The 13230-nt window shown below is 39.6% G+C and overlaps 1 protein-coding gene across 4 annotated transcripts; it reads right to left on the bottom strand.

The window, feature by feature from the left end:
* Positions 1-2245: 2245 nt before the first annotated feature.
* LOC108718777 lies at positions 2246-13223 on the bottom strand. 4 transcript variants are annotated; one of them, XM_041565838.1, is made up of 6 exons: positions 13094-13223; positions 4754-4820; positions 3898-4281; positions 3347-3645; positions 3071-3157; positions 2246-2579 (listed from the first exon to the last, which is right to left on the bottom strand). In XM_041565838.1, the coding sequence occupies exons 2-4, from the start codon at positions 4800-4802 to the stop codon at positions 3533-3535; spliced, it is 546 nt and encodes a 181-aa protein (XP_041421772.1). In that variant the 5' UTR covers positions 4803-4820; positions 13094-13223; the 3' UTR covers positions 2246-2579; positions 3071-3157; positions 3347-3532. The 4 variants fall into 4 exon arrangements, with proteins under 4 accessions (XP_041421772.1, XP_041421770.1, XP_041421771.1 ...); XM_041565836.1 differs by having other exon boundaries at positions 12988-13194; XM_041565837.1 differs by lacking the exon at positions 13094-13223 and adding an exon at positions 8536-8672.
* Between the last annotated feature and the right edge of the window lie 7 nt (positions 13224-13230).

The following is a 13230-nucleotide window of genomic DNA, read 5'->3' as shown; positions in this document are numbered from 1 at the left end:
CAAAAGCTATCATATATTTCTGCTACATCTTTGCTGTTTGGCACAATATGTCCACAGGCACATATCTGTTAGAAAACAAAAAGTGTTGCCTCCAATAAGGATTAATTATATCTTAGTTGGGATCAAGTACAAGCTACTCTTTTATTATTACAGAGAAAAAGGAAATCATTTTTAAAAATGTAATTATTTGGATAAAATGGAGTCAATGGGAGACTTGATTGAAGAATATAAATTGTGCAGAGGTGCATGTACCAGTACTGCAATATACTTTTAAACAAAATGGAACACCAGTACCCTGTTGTGCTTCAAACAGGGATCCAAACAGAGTTTTGATTGGCTGTGCAGTGTCTGAAGCACCTTGCAATAAAAGTTGGGATTACCCTGTTTGAAGCATAACAAGGTACTGGTGTCCATTTTGTTGAAAAGTCTATGGGAGACTGCTTTTCCATAATTCAGAGCTTTCTGGATAACAGGTTTTCGTTTAACAGATCCTGTACCTGGAAACATTGCCTCCGCTCTGGTGCAGGCAGACACGGCGCATGTCCCTGCTTAATAAAAAATCTCAAATTTTTGCTGATATCTGCCATGTTTTGCCATCCAGGCAGAGACAATGCTTCCAGGTGCAGCAGGGACATCAATCAGGGCAGCAGCAGAGGAGCGGATTTCCCTAGTCTGGCACTAGCCTTAAATTTTCTGCATTTTAGATAAGCAATGTCAATATAATGCACGCATATGGACAGTATCACCCTGTTTTAACATCAAATCAAAGAGGGCTGTTAGGCACCATTTCAAAGGAGTCGTTTGCCTTTCAGTTAACTTTTAGTATGTTATAGAATGGCCAATTTGAAGCAACGTTTCATTATTTTTATAGTTTTTTAATTATTTGCTTTTTTCTTCTGATTCTTTCCAGTTTTCAAATGGGGGTCACTGACCCCATCTAAAAAAAACAAATTCTCTGTAAATCTACAAATGTATTGTTATTGCTTCTTTTTATTGCTCATCTTTATATTCAGGCCTCTCCTATTTATATCCCAGTCTCTTATTCAAATCAGTGCATTGTTGCTAGGGTAATTTGGATCCTAGCAACCAGATTGCTGAACTAGCAATTTGGAAAGTGGTCGAATAAAAAGCTAAATTACTAATGTAGCGCTATAGTAAATTGTGTGTTATTTACACCACTATTTAGCTCCACTCCCAATAAATGTGCACCGGATGAGATCTGTAATCTTAGGGAGTGAGCCCTCGCAACGGTGTGGAGGCAGGGTGTAGTGCAACTGTAACTGGATTCAGGGTATAATAATTGGGCGCCAGTGGTTCTTATAACTTAAACATGAACGGGTTTATTGAACATACACAATCCTCAGTGGAGTATACAATAGAGCATGACAGGATTTAGCTTCACATTGAATAGGCAATACTCACAGCACCATATGGTCAGTAATAGTCCCCACAGGCAAGAGGACAAGCTCAGCAGCAATAAAGGTACAACCAGCTTTCAGCCTTTTCCCTAAGTGGAACCTGAGGATAATCTATCTACCCTGTTCCTATACACTTCGTCCTTACTTCTGGGCTATTAGTACCCGGGATCTTAATCCCTCTGACTCTCCTCGTCGGAGCCTGGAGCTGCTCAGCTATATAACCTGTCTGTCTGTTACTCCTAGAGTAACCTATAATGGTGAGTAGCCTATTCTTACTAGACCTGACCTGTCTAGGGTCCACAGAGCTCTACCTGCCTGTTCAGGTCAGAGCCAGCACAAGATGGACGACTGAAAGCATGGCTTCAGAGCAGAAAGAGCAAACAGTACCCCTCCCAACTGTATTTTAGGATCCAAATAGGTGTCCATAACAATGAGGGACTGCCTGCACAAAATACTAGGGGGTGGCTATTTTACACATCCCTACACTAAAAAAAACAGATAATAAAAAATGAAAAGCTGTTGCAAATTGCCTCAGAATATCACTCTCTACATCCTACTAAAATATCATTTAAAGTTGAACAATCCCTTTAATATAAGTTAATGAACGTTATGTTAAAATTGAATGTAAACTGACTATTTAGGGCCAATCGTTGGTACCGGGCTGCCTAAATAAAATACTGAATCCATTTGCCATAAATTATATTTATGTAACTTTTCATTAACATAACAATTTTAGCTCTTAAGTGGAGTAATGTAAAAAAAACACTTAAAATGACATTGATCATCCTTATACTGTATAAATGAATAGAACGGAAAACATTGTATTCGGTTTAAACTTATTTATTGATATAGTACAGGGAAAATCTCACAGATGAAAGAATGTCGATTTGTTTAGTCGACCCGTCTTTTTCATCTTTCTTATGTGATAATGCTTCTAATGTCTCTCCATCAGAATACAATGCCCCTTTTTACTGTTCCTCAACTTCTTCTTCCTCAACTTCTTCTTCCTCAACTTCTTCTTCCTCAACTTCTTCTTTCTCAATTTCTTCTTCCTCAATTTCTTCTTCCTCAACTTCTTCCTCCCCATCTGATTCCTCTTCATTCTCTGCTTTCTCAGAAGGAGCTTTCTCAACTTCCGTACCAGTTAATTCCTTGTTCTTTCTGCACAGACATAACAAGGGCACAGGGTTTTAAAGCCTCCTAAATCAAAGCTTGGTAATAAACTGGGTCATAGGAGCCTGATAATAAAGTTACAGATTATATATGCCTAAATCCAAAATATGTTTTTTTCATTTGGTGCAAACAACTTCTTGTGTTTTCTGTTGTACTGAACTATGGAATGGTTTAGAAATCTATCTCCATATTAGTGTGCGTATGAAATGTTACAGTTCTAGTGACTAGGGATGCCCTGAATCCAGCATTTGCCTGAATGTGACTTCACACAAGTCTCTCTTTACACCAGATGCAATTAGGGGTTGGCCGAATCTTTTGTGGAGGATTCTGTGCATCCCTACCCGTCACACCTGTTGAAGTCCCACTTGTTAAATGGTCAAGCCAGTCCTTGCATGTACTGAATTGTCTCCCATTTACATGGGAATATATGAAAGATGTGGGCTTAGCAAACCTACAGAATTGAATTCAAGCATACATACCCATTAGAGCTTGCTATTGGAGTTGTTTCTACTGGGTTTTCTACATCACCAAGTGGCACTTTCTTCCGAAGTTTAAAATATAGAACCCTGAAAAGAAAAAGAAAAGTTACACAAATACAAGTCTCACATTTCCCTATCTATCGTGTTTCAGAGGGGATCATGAGATTTCTGATGAGATGCAGCTGGGGAGAACTTTTAGAAAGCTGTGGGCAAAGTTGTCCTAACTAGGTCTGGTTTATACCTTTCTTTCTAAATAAATAACAAAAAAAGACTTACCATGCAACGACTCCCAACACAGAGAATGCAGTAAGTATAGCTCCAACAACCAGCACTATAATAAGGGCTACAGTCTCATTGCCGTTGAGTTTAGGGAGGATGTACCAGCTGATAAAATCACTTCCATTTATAGATGTTACTGTCGTTGGAAGTGTCGTAGTGATTTGAGTGGTGGTCGTAGTGATTTTAGTGGTGGTCGTAGTGATATGAGCGGTGGTTGCTGTTGGCTCCTTCTTTCTTTCCTTTCAGGTTTCTGGCATCATTCCCTCTATTATGTGATATTGTAGCCTGTGATGTCCCTGCCAAAACAAAATGGAGAACATGAATCTCTGTGTGTCATGCAGATCTAGGCTCCCTGAGATTTTGTTCCTGACTTTTATTACCCATCTTTTAAATACAATGAGAATAGCACCTGTGCTTTCCACCTACATCAACATTGTAACATACAATTTACATCACAGAGTTTTTTCTCATATACAATGGGTAGCAAAGTGAATCAATATTACAATTTATATCCCCCCACTAAATAGATTTTTCCCCATTTAACATACTTGTTTGCAGATTCATAACTCTGATTTTGATTGATGGAACAGGCTCAAACAGCTTTCCTTTGACCTTCAGGCGGACCATGTATGTGCCGCTGTCTTGGGTTGTGGTGTGGCGGATGACCAAAGAACAGTTCCCTCTTGAAATCTCAGACACGAAAAGGTCGTAGAGATCCAGTAGATCAGGTGAGGGCGTTGTCACCTGGTTTTCTTTTAGGCGTATTAGAGGGACGTACTTGTCCTTACCCACTGGGATTTTGCCCCACTCAAGCTCTACTTTGAGAGGGTTGAGCTGACGCTTTGTGTGGAATGAACAGGGTATGATATTCCTGGTGCCGAGCTGCAGCGTCATTTTGGGTTTGAACAGGGTTAAATATTGCACCTTTACAGCTGAAAGAGAAGGATAAACATTAAATTTTTGAAGGTTACAGTACAATCTCTAGCAGACAACTTATTCCTATAGGGGCCTGAAACCATGGGTCGTAACTACAGAGGAAGCAGACCCTGAGGCTGCAGGGGGCCCAGGAGGCATAGGGGCCCATGAGGATCTAATTCATATACATTTCAATAAATATTGGTAAAACAGGACAACCTCTGGATATGTTGGGGGCCCTAAAATTAATTTGCTGTGGGGCCCAGTAACATCTAGTTACACCACTGCTGAAACCCTTTCCTTAAAGCATTTGTGCAAGAGGATTTCATATAGTTCTAAAGGGACAGCCAGTGGAAAAAGAACATTTTTCATGCTAGTGTTGCTCCCCAACTCCTTTTACTTCTGAATGTTGCTCACGGGTTCAAAAGGTTGGGGATCCCTGTTCTAAAGGGACAGCCAGTGGAAAAAGAAATAAAACCCTCTATTTACCTGACGTTGAATGTAAAAACAATCCAGTTATGATGATAAAGATGATCATGATGATTGAGTGTTTGTTCTGCACAAAGACACAAAGAACTTGGGTTAGAAACATATTAAAGATATATTAGCATGTCACTGGCTAAAATAACATGATGCCAAAATGAAAATGGGGCATCAAATCGGTATATATACATATGCATACATACACAGCTATATATACAGTATATACAATTCTTATACTCACAGTTTTGTGATTAATGTTTAGAAACATGGTGTATCCACAGACAACAAAGTTGCGTGTTGCACCATAAACCTCTAAACACGAAATGACCTGTGTGTCAGGCTTACTGTTTAACAGTTTCTCAACTGATGATGTCATAATGATCTGTGATTCAGGCTCAATGTTCAATAGCTTCTAAGCTGATGATGTCATAATGATCACACCAGGCTGATGATGTCATAATCATCATTCCCTAGTGTGTTAGTTAAAAGCAGTAATTAAACGACAGTAACCTCTAAGCACAAAATGACCTATGTTAACCATTATATTTTACAGCTTCTAGGCTGTTGATATCAGAATCATAGTTGAGGCTTTAGATTAATATGTGAATCTTAGCTGCTAGGTTGATGATGATGTTACAATGATAATACCTTGTGAAGTCAAAACCAATAAATAAAGACAATAACATTAAAACATGATATATATATGTGTGTGTGTGGAACATTAGAAATCACAGGGCCCCATACAGCAATGTTCATTGCCTAAGCTACCGGTTCGGGGCACGGCACCCGGGCCTCCTGGCCAATTTGGTGAGTGTAAGCTCTGCTGACCATTTATAACACTGAAGTTTATTTGGTAACCTTTCAAGCGACAGACCTGGGGTTTGGACACCCAGGTCAATTTTTCTACTCGGTGAGACGCTACCCAGTAGTTGTTTTCCGTCACTGAATGTTTTAAGCACGATTATATCTTGAAGCTTTTTGATAACAATTCTTTAAGTGGTTATTGAGAGAGATTAGAGCCAGCAGTTTCCTTTCTTATGTCCCGTACAACAACGCCCATATACAATTTCTACACAGAAATAGCAAAAGAGAAAGTGTAACATAGAAAAATCAAAATGGAGAGGAATTTAAATTTTAAGAGCAAAATGGGGGAGGTTTAAAAAATTGGGGAGAGAAGGGTGGGGCAGCAGAAAAGCACAGAAGGCAAAGGGGGAGAAGGAAGAAGGGAAAAAAGCACAGATTACTTGCCATTACTTGAGTTATGATTGTTATGTTTTGAATTTAAACCAGTATAATAATAATATCCCTGTCCATCTCGAAGGAAAGTCACTTTAAAACCTCTACCTCATCCAATTTCTTCAGATTATGTACAGTGGTGTGAAAAACTATTTGCCCCCTTCCTGATTTCTTATTCTTTTGCATGTTTGTCACACTTAAATGTTTCTGCTCATCAAAAACCTTTAACTATTAGTCAAAGATAACATAATTGAACACAAAATGCAGTTTTTAAATGAAGGTTTACGTTATTAAGGGAGAAAAAAAACTCCAAATCTACATGGGCCTGTGTGAAAAAGTGATTGCCCCCCTTGTTAAAAAATAACTTAACTGTGGTTTATCACACCTGAGTTCAATTTCAAAGGTTATAAAGCCATTTCTAAAGCTTTGGGACTCCAGCGAACCACAGTGAGAGCCATTATCCACAAATGGCAAAAACATGGAACAGTGGTGAACCTTCCCAGGAGTGGCCGGCCGACCAAAATTACCCCAAGAGCGCAGAGACAACTCATCCGAGAGGCCACAAAAGACCCCAGGACAACATCTAAAGAACTGCAGGCCTCACTTGCCTCAATTAAGGTCAGTGTTCACGACTCCACCATAAGAAAGAGACTGGGCAAAAACGGCCTGCATGGCAGATCTCCAAGGAGCAAACCACTTTTAAGCAAAAAGAACATTAAGGCTCGTCTCAATTTTGCTAAAAAACATCTCAATGATTGCCAAGACTTTTGGGAAAATACCTTGTGGACCGACAAGACAAAAGTTGAACTTTTTGGAAGGTGCGCGTCCCATTACATCTGGCGTAAAAGTAACACAGCATTTCAGAAAAAGAACATCATACCAACAGTAAAATATGGTGGGGGTAGTGTGATGGTCTGGGGTTGTTTTGCTGCTTCAGGACCTGGAAGACTTGCTGTGATAGATGGAACCATGAATTCTACTGTCTACCAAAAATCCTGAAGGAGAATGTCCGGCCATCTGTTCGTCAACTCAAGCTGAAGCGATCTTGGGTGCTGCAGCAGGACAATGACCCAAAACACACCAGCAAATCCACCTCTGAATGGCTGAAGAAAAACAAAATGAAGACTTTGGAGTGGCCTAGTCAAAGTCCTGACCTGAATCCTATTGAGATGTTGTGGCATGACCTTAAAAAGGCGGTTCATGCTAGAAAACCCTCAAATAAAGCTGAATTACAACAATTCTGCAAAGATGAGTGGGCCAAAATTCCTCCAGAGCGCTGTAAAAGACTTGTTGCAAGTTATCGCAAACGCTTGATTGCAGTTATTGCTGCTAAGGGTGGCCCAACCAGTTATTAGGTTCAGGGGGAAATTACTTTTTCACACAGGTTTGGATTTCTTTTCTCCCTAAATAATAAAAACCCTCATTTAAAAACTGCATTTTGTGTTTACTTGTGTTATCTTTGACTAATAGTTAAATGTGTTTGATGATCAGAAACATTTTGTGTGACAAACATGCAAAAGAATAAGAAATCAGGAAGGGGGCAAATCGTTTTTCACACCACTGTATGTATTTAGGGGCAGATTTGTCAAAGATCAAGATATCTCCCTTAGCGTTCTATGATTTATCAATTTAGTGTTTTCTTCTTATACTTCCCAGAACCTCAAAGGAGACCAGAGCCAGCCTATCAAATGGGCAAACCGGCTGTTTATATTACTAAATAATTCAATGGATTTACTTGAAGTTAGATTAGTAATTCCATTCAGTGGACGCCTGACCTTGTGAGAATTTTCTTTGCACCCAAGAAAATGCATAAGGCAAATTGTAAATACATCTGGAAAAAGAACAAAGTCAAGAGGCCACATGTGAGAGAAAAGGAGAACGTCTCTAACATTTAGATATCTCTGGCTCTTGGTAGAACTACCATAGTCAAAGCTTGCGAGGGGGCATTGCTTGTGAGGTCTTTTGAAATTATTTAGGGCATAACTGTGTATTTTACACAAAATAGAATGAATCCAGTGCACTGCCAATTGCTGTTTTACATGAAGAATGCTTCTATCCCCTTGAGTATAGATGTACCGCACATCAATATTTAACCACAAAAGAGAGGAGAGAACTCAAATGCAGATTTACTGCTGTGAATTAGTGTTTATTGTCGACTGACAAACAACATATTTCGGGCCTTCAGTGCCCTTTCTCAAGTGTTACAAAACCAGATACATGGTAATAATTTAAAACACACATCACCACCCCCTAGTAGTCCAATCCCTGTTGATATATAAATTAACAAGGCTGAATAGCCACAGGTGTTAGTAGTAGAATGTCATCATAGTGATCTTGGGATCGAGCAACCTGTGTGGGTATACACCCAATGTGCAAATCAAGTCCATACCTATTAAATAACAATTATTATTAAAAACAGACTGTTCAAGATGTAGCGGTACTGCCTGCCAAAAAGCTAGCCTACCACAATTATCTCAATATAAAGAATTCGGTTTAAATATACTAAAAACAAACAGTAGAGGACATGTAGAATTATAGGCTGTAGACCTTACCAGTTTATCTGAACGGTAGCTTTAAATATTCGCATAATGAAACTTCAATATATTCATACAAGTTCAATATCTGCAAATTAGAATGAAGTAAATAATTAGTGCTATTGATACGGTTTCAGGCTCCAAGCATCATTTAGACCAGTGGTCCCAAACCAGTAGCTCGTGAGCAACATGTTACTCTCCGATCTCTTGGATGTGGCTCCCCATGGCCTCAAATCAGGAGCTTATTTTTGAAGTTTTGGTTGCATAAAATCTAGATGTACTGCCAAACTGAAGCCCCTGTAGACTGCCAGTCTTCATGGAGGCTACTGCAAGTCAAAATGTTGCGGCACACTTCAAAGGCCAAATGATCGCTTCTGTTTTCACTTAAAAGAATCGCCTTAATTTGTTACATTGATAAAAGAATGGACAACATCAGCTCAAGGTCTGACGCGTTTCATATTTACATACTTCCTCGGAGACTTGAGCATGCTCAATTCAAATCCACCACTTATACCCACACTGGAGTGCACAGACGTAATCAATATGTTAATTAACTGCACCTCTACAAAAATAATTTAAAAACATTGCTTTGCTCCAACAGAGCTAAATTCATGTGCTGATGTTTTCTACAATACATAGTATAATTATAGTAGTTCCTACAATTCATTAGTTTATACTATCATTTCAATAAATTAAAGTAAAAGTTGTTTTCTTTAATGAAAATTCTCATAAAATATGTTTTCATGGAGGCTATTAAATGGTCAATCACAGTACTTATTTGGTACCTTCAGGAACATTTTTCATGCTTGTGTTGCTCCCCAGCTCCTTTTAAATCTGAATGTTGCTCACAGGTAGAAAATGTTGGGGATCCCTGATTTAAAAAGGGTCCATGTCGACTCGAAACATGTTGTGGAAAAGTTGCAGCACAGTACTGCGGATGTTTGTGGCCTCCTTCACACTAAGTTAATTGTCGAATAATTGGCTTTTATGGTGTGACCTAACTAAGAAGGCGAGCCCACTTAATAAGAAGTTAAGGGACGTGCTGGGAAAACTGCATAAGATTGATACAGGTATGGGACTTGTTATGCAGAATGCTGGGGACCTGGGGCTTTCCAGATAATACATCCTTCCATAACGTGGATCTTCATACCTTAAGTCTACTAGAAATTCATGTAAACATTAAAACAACCCAATAGGCTGGTTTTGCTTCCAATAAGAATTAATTATATCTGAGCTGTGGAGTTTGTTTACCCATAAGACTTCCCTTTGTTTCAGGCTTAGAAGGGACTCACGTTTCTGATTAATGAAGGGTTAGATCTTCTATTGCCTCCAAAATGAATAAGCATGAACCACTTCCACATAATGCCTAGTTACTGGGGACTGATTATAAAATACATTGAGGATTTTTGTGTTGTGTGATAGTCTGTATCTTATGCATTTTGTATGGTTTAAGCAAGTAAATCATAGTTTGTGATTGGCAGCCCCCTCAATTACCACACTGTCTACAGCTCAGACATTATTGTATGCGTCTTTATAGAAGCATTAGGGTAACACGCGAAGATTTAGTCACCCATTGATAAATCTCCTCTTCTTGGGAGACAACTAATCTCTCCGAACTGCCTCCTGCCAGCTAGAATTTAAATCGCCGGCAGGATGGCAGATCTCTCTGTTTTCCGAAATCGCCCGAAGTTTCCTCGTGATGCAACTTTGGAAAACGAAGTGCACCGATTGCCATCCCGCCGGCAATTTACATTTTAGCCAGGGGAAGGCAGTTCGGGGAGATTAGTCGCCCCCCAAAGAAGAGATTTGTCGCTGGGCGACTAAGCTCCCCGAATCTGAGCATGTCTCTGCCCTTATCTAAACATACAGGGAATGTACTCTCCATACATCTAGGGATGTCAACTTTAACTGGTGGTCTATTTCTGGGCAAGTAGATAAAGTTTCCTCTTCACTTCTAAAAATAAACTAGCCAAAAATTGTACTTCAAACAAAAAAGGCCATTTTATTTACAATTTTATAAAAAAAAAAAATACACGAAACCATGAAGCAGGATCAGAAACAAATCAACGACATAGTAAATAAAATCAAAGCTTTTCTTTAAGGAGTTCCACTTCCATTCCTGGCAAAACAAAAGACAAAAAATAAACCCTGTAAATTGTACAAAACTGCGGAGACAAAAGGAGAGTCAGGAGGCCATTTGATTCCAACAGCAGCTGTAAAATAGGATAAAAAGAATTATGGACATGTTTAATGCCTAAATTAACTGAACAATTACTAAAAGTAATTAGTTCTGTGAATTAAAGTGGACCTGTCAAACAGACATAAAAAGCTGTATAATAAATGTCCTTTTCAAATTAAACATGAAACCCAAATTACTTTCACTTTCCATTCAGCACTTCCTAGATGTCACTGCTCTCCACACATTCCCCCCAGTTCTCTTCACCATTTAATTGTGTAGCCAGGACATGGGGATGGACATCACGTCCCACATTCTGGTGCACAAACAAGATTCTGAGATGATGCAAAGCTTGTCTTAATAACAGTGTCCACAAAATGGCTCCTGCCTGCTATAATTATGAATTCCCAGACTGAAGGAAACAAGATTCAAATAATTTTTACAGTGTAATTAAAGTTCATTTTGCTTGATTAACATGATAAAATAGGATTTGGAATTTTTTTTTTTAAGTCATACACTAAAAAAAGGGATAAGAAGCCATATCCAACTACAGGAGGAACTAGGATTTATGAGATCCAAGACTGGCCCATTATAACCCTAATGATATGGAGATGCAGATTGAGAGCACGTCAACACATTGCACAAATGCATGACAAAACATGGACCCCATTATAATTAACATACTTTACACAGCACACACGTTAACATGACAATGATTTAAAATCACACTCAATGTACTTAAAGGGATACTGTCATGGGGAAAAAAAAAAATCTTTTCAAAATGAATCAGTTAATAGTGCTGCTCCAGCAGAATTCTGCACTGAAATCCATTTCTCAAAAGAGCAAACAGATTTTTTTATATTCAATTTTGAAATCTGATATGGGGCTAGACATATTGTCAATTTCCCAGCTGCACCAAGTAATGTGACTTGTGATCTGATAAACTTCAATCACTCTTTACTGCTGTACTGCAAGTTGGAGTGATATCACCCCCCCTCCCTTTTTCCCCCCCCGGCAGCCAAACAAAAGAACAATGGGAAGGTAATCAGATAACAGTTCGCTAACACAAGATAACAGCTGCCTGGTAGATCTAAGAACAACACTCAATAGTAAAAACCCATGTCCCACTGAGACACATTCAGTTACATTGAGAAGGAAAAACAGCAGCCTGCCAGAAAGCATTTCTCTCCTAAAGTTCAGGCACAAGTCACATGACCAGGGGCAGCTGGGAAATTAACAATAGGTCTAGCCCCACGTCAGATTTTAAAATTGAATATAAAAAAATATGTTTGCTCTTTTGATAAATGAATTTCAGTGAAGAATTCTGCTGGAATAGCACTATTAACTGATGCGTTTTGAAAAAAAACATGTTTTCCGATGACAGGATCCCTTTAACATTACAAAGCACCCTCATTACACACCCAACATAAAAATTCCATAGCACCAAACAGGGCCGCCATCAGGGGGGAGGGGCAGGGGGCCTGAAAGGGCACCCGGCAGTGCTGCACTTTTAAAAGCGCCGGGCCCCCCTTGACAGCGACGAAGCCGTGTGGCCATTTCCGAAGTCCCAAACAACCGAAATGCGGAAGTGCCGAAGTCCTGAAACGGAGAAAAGACCCGAAAAAATAGCCGAAATTTAAGTCTTGAAGCGGCGAAAAGACCCAAAATCACAAAAGGAGGCGAAGTTGAAGTCCTGAAGCCACAAGTTCAATTCTACTGAACACCAATTTGTGTTTTTTTATATTTAATCCCCTGGCCACCAATGTATTATTTTAATATTCTATAGGCCCCTGCCACCAATCTTTTTCTTAAAAAAATATCCCAAACTTGTAAAAGGGGGCCCTGGCGCTAATGTTTATTTTTAACTTATAGGGGGCCCTGGTCACCAGTTATTTTTTGTAACTTGTAGGGGGGGCCTGACCATCAATTTTTTTATTTATAAGGGGGCCCTGACCATCAATAACTTTTTACAACTTGTGTGGTCTTTTAACCGTTGTGTGGAGTGGGCTGGATCTGGGCGTTGTTGTACGGGGCCCTGTGATTTCTAAATTCTAATGGCAGCTCTGGCACCCAAAAACACAAAACAGCCTAAAAGGTAACCCCTGGAATCAAGAGGCACAGTGAACCCCCCACACCACAATCATCCAGTCACACTGAAGCCCCCGAACATCCAGAGGCACAGTGACCCCTCCCAAACATACACGAAAATACTTAGAGGTATATTGACCCAGGAAGAATCAGCAGCACAATCAGTAACCCCACCCCATCAGCCCCACACGCTGTACAAAACGTACATTAAGCGCTTAGCAACCCCGGGGATTCATTTTCAGGCCCTATGAAAAGTTCGCAGCCTGCCGCCAGTCAGGAATCCATTATCGCTTTACGCTTATTTGAATTTACCGCTCAATAATAGCTCATCCGCGAAAGAGCGGTCACGTGGTAGGGTCATGTGACCGTGACGTCACCAGGATCCCGAGGGTAGGAACTGGACGCTACCTTTTACTCTGCTGTCTGTACTCGACTTGTCGCGCACTTTG

This window comes from Xenopus laevis, chromosome 6L (assembly GCF_017654675.1).
Source record: "Xenopus laevis strain J_2021 chromosome 6L, Xenopus_laevis_v10.1, whole genome shotgun sequence".
Lineage (NCBI taxonomy): Eukaryota > Metazoa > Chordata > Amphibia > Anura > Pipidae > Xenopus > Xenopus laevis.
Note: the sequence above shows the minus strand (reverse complement) of the source record. Positions and strands in the feature narration are given on the sequence as shown.

Bases quoted from the DNA above. Each gene is read 5' to 3' on its own strand.
- LOC108718777 (XM_041565835.1), bottom strand. From the start codon at position 5,123: ATGACATCATCAGTTGAGAAACTGTTAAACAGTAAGCCTGACACACAG. The intron at 4,821-4,988 runs GTGAGTATAAGA...GTCTTTGTGCAG, and splicing joins TAAACATTAATCACAAAACT to AACAAACACTCAATCATCAT. The intron at 4,282-4,753 runs GTAAATAGAGGG...CTTCTCTTTCAG, and splicing joins GTTTTTACATTCAACGTCAG to CTGTAAAGGTGCAATATTTA.